The sequence below is a fragment of the Thalassophryne amazonica genome, chromosome 10 (assembly GCF_902500255.1).
Source record: "Thalassophryne amazonica chromosome 10, fThaAma1.1, whole genome shotgun sequence".
Taxonomy (NCBI): Eukaryota; Metazoa; Chordata; class Actinopteri; order Batrachoidiformes; family Batrachoididae; genus Thalassophryne; species Thalassophryne amazonica.
Window position 1 is genome coordinate 2,074,003 of NC_047112.1, and position 16,694 is coordinate 2,090,696.

The window sequence follows — 16,694 nt, forward strand, 5'->3', positions numbered from 1 at the left end:
GTTTGTGTTCTGTTTGTGTGTGTGTTTGTGTTCTGTTTGTGTGTGTTTGTGTTCTGTTTGTGTTCTGTTTGTGTGTGTGTGTTCTGTTTGTGTGTGTGTGTGTGTGTGTGTGTGTGTGTGTGTGTGTGTGTGTTTGTGTTCTGTTTGTGTGTGTGTGTGTGTGTTCAGTGTGTGGGCGTGTGTGTTCAGTGTGTGGGCGTGTGTGTTCAGTGTGTGGGCGTGTGTTTTTGCGTTCTGTGTGTGGGCGTGTGTTTTTGCGTTCTGTGTGTGGGCATGTGTTTCCCATGTATGTGTTTCTGTGGGTGTGTGTGGGTCTCTGTGTATATTTGTGGGTGTGTGTTTGTCTCTGTGTGTGGGTGTGTGTTTGTTTGTCTCTGTGTGTGTGGGTGTGTTTCCCATGTGTGTGTTTGTTTGTCTCTGTGTGTATGTGTGTTTCCCATGTGTGTTTGTTTGTCTCTGTGTGTATGTGTGTTTCCCATGTGTGTGTTTCTTTGTCTCTGTGTGTGTTTCTTTGTCTCTGTGTGTGTCTGTTTGTTTCCCATGGATGTGTGTGTTTGTCTCTGTCTTTCCTGTTTGTGTGTTTGTTTAACATGTGTGTGTGTGTGTGTGTGTGTGTGTGTGTGTGTGTGTGTGTGTCTGCCTCTGTATTTGTGTGTGTGTGTGCTTGTTTCCCAGGTGTCTGTTTGTTTCCCATGGGCGTGTGTGTTTGTGTGTGTGTTTCTGTGTGTGGGCATGTGTTTGATCATTTCTGTGTGTGTGTGTGTGTGTGTGTGTGTTTCAATTTAATTTCAATTTATTTCATTTATATAGCGCCAAATCACAACAGAGTTGCCTCAAGGCGCTTCACACAGGTAAGGTCTAACCTTACCAACCCCCAGAGCAACAGTGGTAAAAAAAAAAAAAAAAACCTCCCTCTGAGGAAGAAACCTCCAGCAGACCAGACTCAAAGGGGTGACCCTCTGCTTGGGCCATGATACAAACATAAATTACAGAAATAATTCACGGAACAATTCACGGACGAATATACAAGAATTGCTGTTGGTGCACAGGACAGGAGGGTCGCCAACACAAACACAACTCCCATCTCTGGATGGAGCTGCACCTTAAACAGAGAAAAAACAGAATCAGGCATCAGAAAGACAAGAAATACTGTATAATGTGCCAGCATTAAACAACAAGAAAAACTGAAGAAATACTAGTGTTTCTGTGTGTGCATTTGTTTCCCATGTATGTGTTTGTTTCTGTGGGAGTGTTTGTGTATATTTGTGGGTGGGTGTTTGTTTCCAGTGTGTGTGCGTTTGTTTGTTTCTTGTGTGTGTTTGTATCTGTGTGTGTCTGTTTGTTTCCCATGGACGTGTGTGTGTGTGTTTCCCGTGTGTGTTTGTTTGTCTCTTTGTGTGTCTGTTTCCCCTGGACGTGTGTGTGTGTTTCCCATGGATGTGTGTGTTTGTTTCTGTGTGTGTTTGTTTAACGTGTGTGTGTCTGCCTCTGTATTTGTGTGTGTGCTTGTTTCCCAAGTGTCTGTTTGTTTGTTTCCCATGCACGTGTGTGTTTATGTGTGTGGGCATGTGTTTGTTCATTTCTGTGTGTGCATTTGTTTCCCATGTATGTGTTTGTTCCTGTGGGTGTGTTTGTCTCTGTGTATATTTGTGTGTGTGTGTGTTTGTTTGTTTCCCGTGTGTTTGTCTCTGTGTGTGGGTGTATGTTTGTTTCCCGTGTGTGTGTTTGTCTCTGTGTGTATGTGTGTGTTTGTTTGTCTCTGTGTGTATGTGTGTTTCCCGTGTGTGTTTGTTTGTCTCTGTGTGTATGTGTGTTTCCCGTGTGTGTTTGTTTGTCTCTGTGTGTATGTGTGTTTCTCGTGTGTGTGTTTGTCTCTGTGTGTGTATGTGTGTTTCCCGTGTGTGTCTCTGTGTGTATGTGTGTTTCCCATGTGTGTGCTTGTTTGTCTCTGTGTGTTTCCCATGTGTGTGTTTGTTTGTCTCTGTGTGTGTCTGTGTGTTTCCCATGTGTGTGTTTGTTTGTCTCTGTGTGTGTCTGTTTCCCGTGTGTGTGTTTGTTTGTCTCTGTGTGTGTCTGTTTGTTTCCTGTGTGTTTGTGTGTGTTTGTCTCTGTGTGTGTCTGTTTGTTTCCTGTGTGTGTGTGTGTGTGTGTTTGTCTCTGTGTGTGGGTGTGTTTCCCATGGACGTGTGTGTGTTTGTCTCTGTGTGTGTCTGTTTCCCATGGACGTGTGTGTTTGTTTCTGTGTGTGTTTACTCTTTGTGTGTATTTCTGTGTGTGTTTGTCTCTGTGTGTGTTTGTCTCTGTGTGTGTCTGTTTCCCATGGACGTGTGTGTTTGTTTCTGTGTGTGTTTACTGTTTGTGTGTATTTCTGTGTGTGTTTGTCTCTGTGTGTGTTTCCTGTTTGTGTGTTTGTTTACCGTGTGTGTCTGCCTCTGTATTTGTGTGTGTGCTTGCTTCCCAGGTGTGTGTTTGTTTCCCATGGATGTGTGTGTTTCCTGTTTGTGTGTTTGTTTAATGTGTGTGTGTGTGTCTGCCTCTGTATTTGTGTGTGTGCTTGTTTCCCAGGTGTGTGTTTGTTTGTTTCCCATGGACGTGTGTGTGTGTTTGTTTCCCATGGACGTGTGTGTTTGTTTCTGTGTGTGTTTACTGTTTGTGTGTTTGTTTACCGTGTGTGTGTCTGCCTCTGTATTTGTGTGTGTGCTTGTTTCCCAGGTGTGTGTTTGTTTCCCATGGACATGTGTGTGTGTTTGTTTCCCATGGACGTGTGTGTGTGTTTGTTTCTGTGTGTGTTTCCTGTTTGTGTGTTTGTTTAACGTGTGTGTGTGTGTGTGTGTGTCTGCCTCTGTATTTGTGTGTGTGCTTGTTTCCCAGGTGTGTGTTTGTTTGTTTCCCATGGACGTGTGTGTGTGTTTGTTTCCCATGGACGTGTGTGTTTGTTTCTGTGTGTGTTTACTGTTTGTGTGTGTTTCTGTGTGTTTGTCTCTGTGTGTGTTTCCTGTTTGTGTGTTTGTTTAACGTGTGTGTCTGCCTCTGTATTTGTGTGTGTGCTTGTTTCCCAAGTGTGTGTGTTTATGTGTGTGTGGGCATGTGTTTGTTAATTTCTGTGTGTGTGTGGTTCTGTGTGTGCATTTGTTTCCTATGTATGTGTTTGTTTCTGTGTGTGTGTTTGTCTCTGTGTGTATGTGTGTGTGTCTCTGTGTGTATGTGTGTGTTTGTCTGTTTGTTTCCCGTGTGTGTGTGTTTCCCCTGTGTGAGTGTTTGTCTCTGTGTGTGTGTGTGTTTCCCGTGTGTGTGTGTTTGTCTCTGTGTGTATGTGTGTGTGTCTCTGTGTGTATGTGTGTGTTTGTCTGTTTGTTTCCCGTGTGTGTGTGTTTGTCTCTGTGTGTGGGTGTGTTTGTTTCCCGTGTGTGTTTGTCTCTGTGTGTTTACTGTTTGTGTGTTTGTTTACCGTGTGTGTGTCTGCCTCTGTATTTGTGTGTGTGCTTGTTTCCAGGTGTGTGTTTGTTTGTTTGTTACTGTGTGTGTTTCCTGTTTGTGTGTTTGTTTAACGTGTGTGTGTGTGTCTGCCTCTGTATTTGTGAGTGTGCTTGTTTCCCAGGTGTGTGTTTGTTTGTTTCCCATGGACGTGTGTGTGTGTTTTTCCCATGGACGTGTGTGTTTGTTTCTGTGTGTGTTTCCTGTTTGTGTGTCTGTTTCCCATGGATGTGTTTCTGTGGGTGTGTGTTTGTCTCTGTGTGTGTGTTTGTCTCTGTGTGTGTGTCTGTTTCCCATGGATGTGTTTCTGTGGGTGTGTGTTTGTCTCTGTGTGTGTGTTTGTCTCTGTGTGTATGTGTGTTTGTTTGTCTCTGTGTGTATGTGTGTTTCCCATGTGTGTGTGTTTGTCTCTGTGTGTGTCTGTTTGTTTCCCATGGACGTGTGTGTGTGTTTCTCTGTGTGTATGTGTGTTTGTCTCTGTGTGTGTCTGTTTGTTTCCCATGGACGTGTGTGTGTGTTTCTCTGTGTGTATGTGTTTGTCTCTGTGTGTGTCTGTTTGTTTCCCGTGTGTGTGTGTGTTTGTCTCTGTGTGTGGGTGTGTGTTTGTGTGTATTTCTGTGTGTTTGTCTCTGTGTGTGTTTCCTGTTTGTGTGTTTGTTTACCGTGTGTTTGTCTGTTTGTTTCTGTGTGTATGTTTGTTTTGTGTGCAGTGGTGGGCACAGCTAACCAAAAAGTTAGCTTTGATAACAGATAAACAGCTAATTGAAAAGTCATCTTTTATAAAGCTAAACCGATAAACCACCCAAAAATTTATCAGAAGCTACAGCTAAATGATAACTTCCAGTATTGTCTCTGGTGCACCTGCAACTACTAACAAGCTGATTTTGAGTTTTAACACCATGATCGCTTCTGGTAGCATCAAAGGAGACCACAGACCAAAACAATGAGTCAGCACTTCTGTCTTTGAGCATCCTGCCCCCTGCTGGAAGCTCCTGTTTATTACATAGCTTCCAGCAGTGAAGCTCAACTCTCTACTCAATAACAGTGTCACCGTGAGGCGGAGGTCTTGGAAAATAAAGCAGTGCTGATTAAGTTAAAATATAACATATATCTTTTAATTATAAAATAATGCACTCATTCTGAAGTTTTGTAACAAACACAGACAGATGCAAAAGGAATTATGGGTAAATGAGCCTCCACTAACACTGATTGGTTGACTCATTCATTCTATGTAAAAACCAACATGTTAATGTGAGGTGTGTTGGTATTTACATATAAATGTGCTTTTGTAAAATGTGCCTTTTTTTATTTGTTAAAAAAAAAAAGCCATTTGCAAAAGGTCAAGTAGTGAATTGATTTGACAACCTTCTGATATGACCGGGGTCAAAATAAATAGAACACTGCCATCTACTGGTGTCCAGATGCTCATACTGTAAGCCTCTGGATGACTTGGGTGATATTGCCAGCACATCAGTATGGGGCCAAAAGAAATTAGCTTTTTTCTTTTCTGTGACCAGGGGCCTGTACTACAAAGCGGGGTTAACTTACTCAGATGTAACCCAGGGTTAACCTCTTAAACTGGGGTTGACAAAACCTAGTGTTCTCAAGTGGAGTTAATCGGTACTACGACGCTGATTAAGATGTTGACTTGTTGAACCTGTGTTAACCTAATTGGAGTTTGTGCGCGTTCACATAAAAGGGGCGTGTTGCAGCGCACGTCACCATTTTTCAATGATGGCGCGGTCACCTTACTTTACCGAAGAAGAATGCACGATTATTATGCAGAGCTACGAGGAATTTAAATTAACGTTAAGGGGGAAATCAAACACATCGTCTGCCAATAAAGCAAGACAGGCTTATTGGCAACGTATTGCTGATCGGGTAAATGCGTACGTACAATTCAATTGTTCCCCAAATCTGTTACAGATGATTAACCTGTGGAATGACTGATATGTGTAAAATAATGACCTTCTTTCATTAATTACGTCCAGATGCAACACGATTCAGAAGTGGGCATAGACCTACTAATAGATGTTAGGTTAATTTAATGTTTCCTAAATAGGCTACCTATCTAAGGATTTAAAGCCATTAATGGTCATTCTGTTAACATAGTTACATATATATCACTTTGGCATGAAGGTTATCCAACAGGACAGCCCCATGTGGGGAGAAAAAGAATGTGAAATATGTAATTATAGTAATTGTATATTAGAATATTTAGAAAAATTACCCAAACCAAAGCAACCCTTATGTGGCTGAAATAAGTGAAAAGAAGGTGAGCTTAGAGTGGACTACACGATAATGGGTATATGAAATAGGCCAAATAGAACGGCTATACCTGCACATTGATACTGTGAAAAGATCTGCGATTGACATAATCGCCCTCGTGCTCTCCCAGGGGTGCACTGATTGGGATTTGCGTGCAATCAATGGCTCCTATTACTCTTGGGAAACCTAGGAGAAATTGTCATTGATAAGCCCCACTTCGCCTAATTAATGGACATGCATTAGACCTATTTTGATATTAGTAATTACCCGCAATTGCATAAAACCCTTCTTTGATTTGCATTGCGGATAAATGGCCAGGGAAAATGACAAATGCATCCAACAGTTTAGATAGAGCAAGTACTACCTTGCAAATCATACGACATACAGTATTCTTGCTCAGATGTTCAGCATCACCGATGGAATACATAAATTGTCCACTGGCAAAATATCTAAGCGCAAGGCACATTATCTGCTCGATCGTCAGGGCATTGCTACGATGGGTGATGTTACAGACGTCTGGCCCGATCAGCTGACAAAGATAACGAATTCCCTCGGCTGAGAATCTATATCTTTCATGGAGAATATCGTCCGGGTATGTCAGCGGATTCTGGCGGTCTTTAAAAGCCCTCGCCTTGCGAAGAGAGCCCCTCACAATTTGTGCCCCAATATCAAACGGATCATCCAGGTAGGCCGGCATTGTCTTCGGGGTGATTGAAGGTGGATGGGTGGTACTTATAAAGGGAGTGGTTAAGCGAAAACCTCAAGCTAACCTAGAACATAACCTGCTTGGAGCAGGTTTGGCACGCAGCGTAAATTGCCATGGCAGCATACCTCGATCGAAACCTATCCACCTTTCGTAGTACGGGTTAACCGGAAAGTTACTCCACACATCATCAACTTACTCCCGAAGTTACCCTGATAACCCAGTAACCCTGCTTCGTAGTACAGGCCCCTGGGGATGGAATACATAAATTGTCCACTGGCAAAATATCTAAGCGCAAAGCACATTATCTGCTCAATCGTCAGGGCATTGCTACGATGGGTGATGTTACAGACGTCTGGCCCGATCAGCTGACAAAGATAATGAATTCCTTCGGCTGAGAATCTATATCTTTCATTCATTCATTGCAGCTTTATTACAAAATTCAAAGAAAACATTAAAACATTCCATACAGTTTCATACAGATTAATAAATACATCTTGTAATTGGTACACCCTTAAAGCAGTCCATAGCTTATGAGCGGGGCCCATTAATATTTAAAAACAACAAATGTACAATAAATACAAATCTAAACCTACTTTTACCTATCATAACTAACCTACTCTGTTACAATATCTACAACAGACTAAGACAATAATGTTCACATTTCTTAAATGACAGAATTTTAAAAGTATTATGACACATCAGTGTAATAAATTCAGACATATAGGCCCGTGGGTATTTCAACAGATATAAAGAAGTCGTCAGCTGGTTGAATTTTAATTATATTTTGCAAGTAACTCTAGTTTAAGTTTCTTTTTGAAAATATGTAAAGACAGAGACTTTTGAGTATTCTCACTCAGGTCATTCCAAATTTGTGGACCCTTACATGCCACACTTAAACTAGTACTTTTTAACCTCCTACTTTTACCCTTTAGGTGTAATTTTCCTCTGGTGTTATAATGATGAGAGGAAGTTGAAATGGGAATGAGCTGACAGAGTCGATCATTAAGTCTGTGCACCACAGTGTACATGGTACAGGCATTGTGAAATAAGTTGCATTCTGTGAGCCTCAGAAGTCGATATTTATAAAATAATCAGTTTGAGAATTATATTTGGCCCAAGAAATGGCTCTTGTAACTTTCTTTTGTAAAGTTTGTAGTTTTAAAAGGTAACTCGGGTAAGTATTACACCAAATAATATTGCAATAATTTAGATGAGGTTCGAATAAGGACCTGTATAGAGTCAGAAGAGCCTCAAAAGGGAGGAAATACCTCACCTTAAAGAATAGTCCAACATATTTAGATAATGTCTTAATCAAGTAATTTAAATGTTTACTGAAATTTAAAAATTCATCAGTTTGGATTCCAAGAAATTTGATTGATTCAACTCTTTCAATCACTTTATTATTTATATTAATTTGTACATTTTTAAAACATTTACGATTTCTACAAGAACGAAATAAAATACATTTTGTTTTGTTCGTATTTAATGACAATTTATTACATTTAAACCAATTATCAACTCTTGCCAATTCATAATTTAGTTGATTTTGAAGGTATTGCAGGTCTTTATGAGATAAAAATAAGGTAGTGTCATCTGCAAATAATACTTTATGGAGAATGTTAGAAGAATTTGGGAAATCATTTACATAAAAAAGAGAAGTGGACCCAAAATTGAGCCTTGAGGTATCCCACATTGTATAGGTTTTCGTTTTGATAGTTTATCATTTATGTTCACATATTGCTCTCTTTCATTTAAATAACTTCTGAACCAATGAAGTGCTAAACCCCTAACACCATAATGTTCCAATTTACCAAGTAGAATATTAAAATCAATCGTTTCAAATGCTTTTGACAAATCGAGGAAGACACCAATTCCACACTCACCTTTATCGATAGCGTCATTTATTTTTTCAATGAGATCCAGGATTGCCATACAAGTAGTACTTTCCTTCCTAAAACCATATTGTGATGGAGAGAGTATATTATATTTATTTAAGTAGTCACTAGTCTTTTATGCACAATTTTTTCCAAACTTTTTGAAATTGTTGGCAGAATTGAAATGGGGCGGTAATTTTGAAGATCATTTTTGTCACCAGATTTGAAAATTTTTAGCTATTTTTGTCATTTTTGGTACCACTCCATTCAAAAGTGATAGATTAATGCAGTATACTAATGGATCTACAATGTAATTGACTATGAATTTTAAAATTTTACTGCATACATTGTTTACTCCTACAGTTTGGGAGCTTTTCATACTCAATAATTTTGGCAACTTCGGATTTGTCAGTTGGTGAAAGGAAAAAAGAGTTGGGATAGTTCCCATTTAGATACTGCTGGTAGATACTGCCCCATTGTGGGCTAATTTTTTTAGACAAGGACTCACCTATAGTACTAAAGTAATCATTAAAACAATTAGCAAGGTGACAATCACTGGAAACATTGATTGGATTTTGCAAGACTGTGGTGTCAGGGAGGATGTTTGTTTTATGACCATGGCTGAGGACTTCATTGAGCACTTTCCAGCTTTGCTTCTGATCTCCACGAGAAGCCTTGATAAGCTCAGTGTAGTGATTACGTTTACTCTTTCGAATTAATTTAGTCAGTTATTATTTTATCAGGTATGCACAAATTAATACTGCTAGATAATTCCTGAATTAAAATATTATACGCAGCATCAGGACAATTACACTGATACACCATGTCCCATGATTTACCTTTTAGGTGCTCTGACAGTTTACATAAATTTTTGTTAGTTAATACCTTTGCTTTTATTTTACTAAGAGGTTTGTTTTTACTAATTTTAAGATCTATAAAAAGAATGATTGGAAAATGATCAGTAATATCAGAGAGAATTACTCCTGAAATAAAATTAGTGTTATGAATATTACTGATGATATTGTCAATAATAGACTTACTAGAGTCTTTTTCTCTAGTATATATATTTATTGTTGGATAAAAAGAGGCAGAATATAATGTATTTAAGAAATCATTTTTCTCTGAACTGCCTTTAGCTAAATTTATATTGTAATCTCCAAGAATAAAACAGTTTTTGTTATAATCATTAATACAATTTAATAATTCATCTAAATTTCCCATAAATTTGTTTAAGTCAGAGTCTGGGGGATGATAGATCACTCCTACGATTATATTTTTGCAATTTTTGATATTAAGTTCAAGAAAAAGGGAATCTGAGTGACCATCATTAATAAATAGATCATCATGAGTACTCACTGAGTGAACAAGATTTACATATAAACAAGCACCTCCACCAGTTCTGCCAACTCTGTTTTTGTTAAAAAGAGCATATCCATCAAGGTTGAGGATGTCTGTACATATTTTATGATTGAGCCATGTTTCACTACATGCTATGATATCAGGCTTATGGTCAAGGCTGGCCAACAAAGACTGCAGATCATCATAGTGCCTACTTAGGCTTCTCATGTTTAAAAGTAGTAATGAAAAAGCATGATTTTGGTTAATGGTTATATCTTTTAGTTCATCAGGTGCAAATCTTTTACAGTTTATTTTTCAAAACAAAGCTGGTCAAGTACTTCACAATCAATTTTATTTGTTATTATGTCATCGAAACCCATAGACTAAAAAATAATACATAATACAAGAAAATGATGTGTACATTTGTAAAATAATACTATCTATTTGTGCCATTATTTATCAAATCTAAATCTAGTCTATTCTAATCTAAACTAAAAATCAACGACTATTTCACTAAAATAGAGTGTGTGCAAGAGAGATGGGGGGGTGCGCGCACACACACACACACACACACACACACACGAACAGACAGTTACACTCAGAACAATTAATGTGAAAACAGTCAAATAAAAACCACAACAAACGCAGGATCAAGGATCAACTTCTATACAGTTAATTTATGAATATATTCAATGGATCAATTACTCACGAGTTCGTACATATGGTCCATAAATGGTACTTTCCAAAAGTAGTCTCTTGCCAAGGATCAGTGAAAGCACAGCTTCTTACCATCCGATAACTTGTTGATGACATGCCGCTGGTTTGTATTCATGAGCAAGTACAGACGCCCATCCTGCGTCCAGCTCCCGGCAAGTTCATCCTTGTACTTTTTGCGTAAGTCACCCAGACGTTTTGACCACTTAGCGGTCAAACTCTCCAGAATGTGCATCTTCGGGCTTTTCCCCTTCAGCTGTTTCTTCGCCCTGTAAACTTTGTCTCTGAGGTTATAGTGGGCGAACTTGACGATGATTCCTCGTGGTTTATCCTGTTTGATGTTTCTGGGTCCGAGGCAATGGGTTCTATCAATATCGTCAGGTTGCACTGCTATGTTGAGGTTGTTTTTCAGGACACTCATGACAACTTCGTTTACGTTTTCACGGTCATCTTTCATGGAGAATATCGTCCGGGTATGTCAGCAGATTCTGGCGGTCTTTAAAAACCCTCGCCCTGCGAAGAGAGCCCCTCACAATTTGTGCCCCAATATCAAACGGATCATCCAGGTAGGCCGGCATTGTCTTCGGAGTGATTGAAGGTGGATGGGCGGTACTTATGAAGGGAGTGGTTAAGCGAAAACCTCAAGCTAACCTAGAACATAACCTGCTCGGAGCAGGTTTGGCATGCAGCGTAAATTGCCATGGCAGCATACCTCGATCAAAACCTATCCACCTTTCGTAGTGCGGATTAACCGGGAAGTTACTCCACATGTCATCAACTTACTCCCAAAGTTACCCTGATAAGCCAGTAACCCTGCTTCGTAGTACAGGCCCCAGCTGTCCTTTGTCTGCAGAGGATAGAACTGCACATATACTACAAAACATTTGACAGGTAGGCACTCAAACATACTAACATGCTAACATACTCACTCATATGTTAGCAGTCTAAAAATTATTGGACCAAAATTTATTGAAGATAATTAGTCTGATGATGGTTTTCAAAGTTATCTGAAAAGCTAATACAATAATGAAAACATTAGCTTTGATAATTAGCGGTTAGCGGAACTGTGCCCACCACTGTTCGTGTGTGTGTGTGTTTGTTTGTTTGTTTTGTGTGCATTTGTGATTGTGTTTTGATCCACTGACCGATTTCTTTTGGGATGTCTGTGACTCCATTGCGGGACACATCGAGGACCATCAGGTTTTCAAATCTGGAGATGAACTCTGGGATCTTCTGCAGTCCGGTTCTGTGGATCTGCCACTCCTGGACCTGACTGAGCTGGACCAAACAGCTGGGTAGCGACTGTGGGTCAGAATTCAAACCAGACATTGGAAGACAGAAGAACTGCTGACTTGTTTTTGGACTTGAGTCCAGGTCCACACATTCAGGGTCCCCCACTGCCATAAACACAAAGCACAGATTTCTGCACCTCCCTTTGTAAATGTGTATCAACTGTGCCTCTAGTGGTGAATTCTGCCAGTGCATTTCAGGGACAAAAAAATAAGGAAAGACATCCTGAGACGTCCACAGCCAGCCTACAGACAGATACTGTGAGTGCTGAGTGCAGAAGGGGCGGAGTCTGTGAGTATTTCCCCTCTGAAGTCTGGTGTTCCTCAGGGATTTGTTGTGGTTCCTACATTGGAACAGTTTTACTGACCCAGTGTTTGTTTTGAGTAAAACATACAGTTTATATGAAGAAACTAAAGCAAATTCAAACACATTTATATGATCAAGTTAAAAAAAAAAACAACACACACAGATGGAAAAGCCACTGTTTGTCATCTGGAGGCCATGTTGATCCCTGAATGGATGTTTTTCATAAACATGAATGAATGAATTTCATTTATTCGCCACACAGATGAACAACAAAGACAATAACAAAACACATAAAAAGAACAACGTACAGTGAAGCCGTGTGGCTGAAAGTGTGAAGACAGAAGCAAAGCTCGTAAATACACCTAAAATCTAAATATATACTCAGAACAACAGTATAAGAGACATATGTACGAACAATATAACTTAATCAATCACTAAAATTTCAAAACACAACCAAACAAGCAACAGGGCACAATGACAAAATTGGTAAACTTAATCGTACAAACTATAACAGCTAAATATATTCTTTTTGTAAAACTTTTTAAAGCCAACTAATGTACCAAAGTCATTTAATGTTATCAGGACAAATATTAACCCCTTTAAGGGAAACAACGTTCAGAGCTTCAGTTTATATAAAATAATAACGTTCCTCTCAAACTGGAGCTGGACTCCCTCATTTTGAACTGATCCTGGACATGTTGAGGCAGAAGTTTGTTTATAACTTTATACATAATTTGTATTCTGATATAATCAATCAAGTCCCAGAATTGGAAACAGAAACAGGGATGAAAGTGGTGAAAAAGACATTTGACAGCTGTCAGTCATATGATGTCACGCTGCCATGCAGTCACCTTTATGTGCCGTTTGAGTTTGACATTTTAATTTCTTTTTTAATAAAGTGTGTTTGCTGCCCCGCCTCCTGTATGAGGACTGCAGTCTGATTTGATTTCAGATTTCCCCAAAACTACACAGACCAGCAAAGTCCATCTGCACAAACCCAGAACCAGTGTGAGTCCATGGGGGGTGTGACCCAATCACCTTCCAGTCCTCGTGCTCCAGCCGCAGGACCAGGCGTCCATCTTCAGTCTGCAGCTTCTGCTTCAACCGGGCCAGAACCGCTCGGTCCTCCCACACGCTGACACCCAGTCTGGATCAGCGACAGAACATCAGTTAATTCGACCCAGAACTCTCAGAACCAGCAGAACTGGTTTCAAACATCCTGAAGACATGGTGGAAATAGGACAAAGACTGAAAGACAAAAAAATTAAAATAAAAAAACATTTCCAGTGATGTGGAAACAGTTTTGTTTATTTATTTTCCATCATTTTTGGCTCAAACGTTGAAGTTTTATTAACCCACTGTGACGGGAAAAGTCCAAAACTAAACCAGATTAGGAAACAGGCACCAGGCGGGTTGGTCCGACCTCCTTCTGACCTATGACCTGAGGTCACTTTGAGGCCAAAACAGTAATATAGAGGCTAATCTTTGTTTCCTTTTGCTGCTTTAACCTCTTCTGCAAAAAAGAAAAATGAACATTGAGCCTGTTTTTACACGTTTAACAACATGTGTTGCATCACGGTAAAACAACCGTGTTGCTCCAACCATTTTTGTTTTTATTAACAAAGTTCAAGCACAGCAATTCTTCTTCAACAATTTACATGACAGCCAGGCAGTAGCGCCCCCAAACGTACCAATCATGCATCAAAAAATTTTCCTTTTCTTTTAAACAAAAATACAATCATGTACCTTTTAATATTTTAAATTATCCTTTTAAACAAGATACACATGAATTGTTCTAAATTATTTAAACCTTGTAATTACATTAGCTTCAAATATCTTATTCCAAAAAATGGCACTTACATTCGGGCCCCTAATTGTTACTGTGTGGGCATAACAATTACCACAAAATAGGTCTCTCACAGTTTCTGGAAAAATTTGATGCAGCAAAGCTCCAAATCGTTCAGACATTTATTCACAATAAAAATCCGACGAGAGGGGTGGATCACTGCTCACACAAAGCCTGCTCACAGGCGAATGACACAACTGACAGGCGTGAAAAAACTCACGCATGCGCACGAAGGTTCAAGCTTGGCTGATGCAATCACACGTGATTCGAATCCATATGGTTTTTGCAAAAAATAAAAAGGTCCGATACTTTTTGGACAGACCTCGTAAGTTTCAGATTCTCACAGATCACCTTAAGTGTGAGGAAGCCTCACTTGTGGCCGACTCCTACTGTACCTCCTGGCAGCCTTATACAGACACGATGCAGGCCCTCACCAAAATGTATGGTCAGCCCCATAAGCTCATTGTACAGAGGATTGCAGAGCTCATGGATGGTCCTAATATTCACAGCGGTGATGTGAGGAGCTTCCACCTATTTGCCCTTAATGTGTGCTCACTAGTGGGCATGTTAGAACAGCTTGGGCAGAGAGGACAAGTAGAGCTGACTTGTGGCTCACATGTGTCATGGCTGTTAAGTAAACTCCCCCATGACCTCACTGCCAGCTTTAAGAGGTACTTTCACCCCCTCAGAGTCACTATCCCCACACTCATGGAGTTTGCAGAGTGGCTAGAATATGAGCTAGAAGTGCAGGAAGACACATTTAAGCCCCTAAAGAGAGAGGAGTCATCCCATAAGAAGCCTGAGTCCAAGCGCACTCCCAAGCCCTCTAAGCACCACAGACAGTGACATCTCCTGCACCTGCCCTCACAGCCCCTAGTTTAAGAGAGTGGAGCAGGTGAAAGACTACTGTCCCTATTGTGACAATGACGAGCACTTTCTGAACAATTGTGCCAACTTTAAATATGAAGTTTAAGTAGTTTATGGATTTCAGTTTACAGATCAATTACTACAGAAATGTAGATTGCACATTTTTTTCAAACTGAGTGCTGTAGTATAACCAGCAGGACCCACTGATGTGTTCAGTGAATTTGGTAAAGCTGTGCTGAGACCACACCTGAATTTATTGAATATTTTTCTGGTGTCTTGTTTTGGCATCGAAAACCTCCTGAATCTTACGAATGGTTATCAACACGGAGGTGTTTTGCTGTGGCGCCATGCCATGAGTGGCTGGGTGCCGACGCGTGAATCTGTCCGCACGTCTTTCATTACAAAATCTCCTTTAACAGTGGAATGTCCGGATAAATTGCTGATCCCGACCTCTTCTGAAACTTCTCTGTTCTCTCACGGCGTCCTGGGTCAACAGAGGCTTAAATTTGGAAGTTATCAGCTCGAAACAGGCTGACGACGGCAGCTCAGGGCGCGGCGCGCCATCCGGCACCGTGGGCTGTCCTTAAAGCGATAGTAACACTCCTTAATCTCATCAGCCGTTAAAATTTTCACCGAAAACCGTCTGAATTTCTCGAATGATGTCCACTTGGATGTGCTTACAGTTTCTGAAAAAATTTTGATCAAGCAAAGCGCTAGTCTCTCAGGAAGAAGTCAGACAAAGGAATTCCGACAGGAGGGGTGGACCAGTGCTCACTCAAAGCCTGCCCACAGGCGAATGACGCAACCGACAGGCGTGAAAAAACTCACGCATGCGCACGAGGATTCAAGCTTGTCTGACGCAATCACACGTGATTCAAATCCATATAGTTTTTGAAAAAAATAAAAAGGTCGGTTTCTTTTCTAATAGACCTTGTATTTTGCAGGTGGAAGAAAGCAGTCCAAGTAATATTTCTAATGTGGAGGTCAAAAGACAATGTAGGATCAAAAATTACCCCAAGGTTCCTCATTTTGTCAGTGTGATGTATGACACATGAGCCTAGGCTGAGCGTTAACTGGTAAAATAAGCGAAGTGCACATCTCGGGCCACGCAGTGCATTATTGGTATGCTAAATTTTTCAGCTACCGATCCACAAGCTATGACGGCGAGCGAGGAGTGCTATGATTTGGATAATTTCAACCACTGGAAAGTTGACGATTTAAAGCGTTTTGGTAAGCTTCACTTTTTATGGACTATGTACGGCAGTTGACAGAAACACAAAGAAGACCTGGCTGCCTTTGCATATGCGGCATCGGTACAGAAACTACCGCTGGTGCTGACGAAGGAGGAAGAGAGAGCTGCTGTCGAAAATGACCTGTCCTTGTTGATAGTTGGAGACAAACAAATTTCTGACCCCTTGAAGGCAACTGACGGATGGTAAGACGAAGTCCAGAGTCTGAAACTGTTGATATTGCAGAATACTTGCTAAGCAGGGATGAGAAATCGCTACTCTGCCGGCTTCGTAATGACTACAATGAAGGTGGGTCTCACATATAACCTCTTTGGTGTCACGTTTATTTTGATAAGTTGACAGATATACAATGATATGTGCATGCATGCAGTTCGTTTATAGAACATGTCAATATTACAATATTACGCACCATGTCATTCATGGCACGACATTACAGTGATAAGCCGATGCACGAAAACAGCGTCATCAGCCACATTATAATTCGACACAGTTAGGATATTGACAAAATAAATGTGTGCAAGAAACGTACAATTTTAGTCCATCTTTTACAGTGAGGAAAATAAGTATTTGAACACCCTGCGATTTTGCAAGTTCTCCCACTTAGAAATCATGGAGGGGTCTGAAATTTTCATCTTAGCTGCATGTCCACTGTGAGAGATTCCTACAAGTACCTCGGGCTGTGGTTGGACAGCAAACTGGACTGGACAACCCACACCAACCACCTGTACAGGAAGGAACAAAGCATGCTGGACTTCCTGGAC

General features: G+C 40.4%; 1 protein-coding gene across 1 annotated transcript in view; it reads right to left on the minus strand.

Annotated features, from left to right (window-relative positions):
- Positions 1-16,694, minus strand: part of lrrc39 (leucine rich repeat containing 39) — a 79,021-nt gene that overhangs the window by 11,863 nt on the left and 50,464 nt on the right. Inside the window, exons 2-3 of the mRNA XM_034179289.1 lie at positions 13,009-13,117; positions 11,520-11,676 (exon numbers count right to left, since the gene is read on the minus strand). Of these exons, the coding sequence (XP_034035180.1) occupies positions 11,520-11,676; positions 13,009-13,117 (266 nt within the window). The remainder of the gene's footprint in view (positions 1-11,519; positions 11,677-13,008; positions 13,118-16,694) is intronic.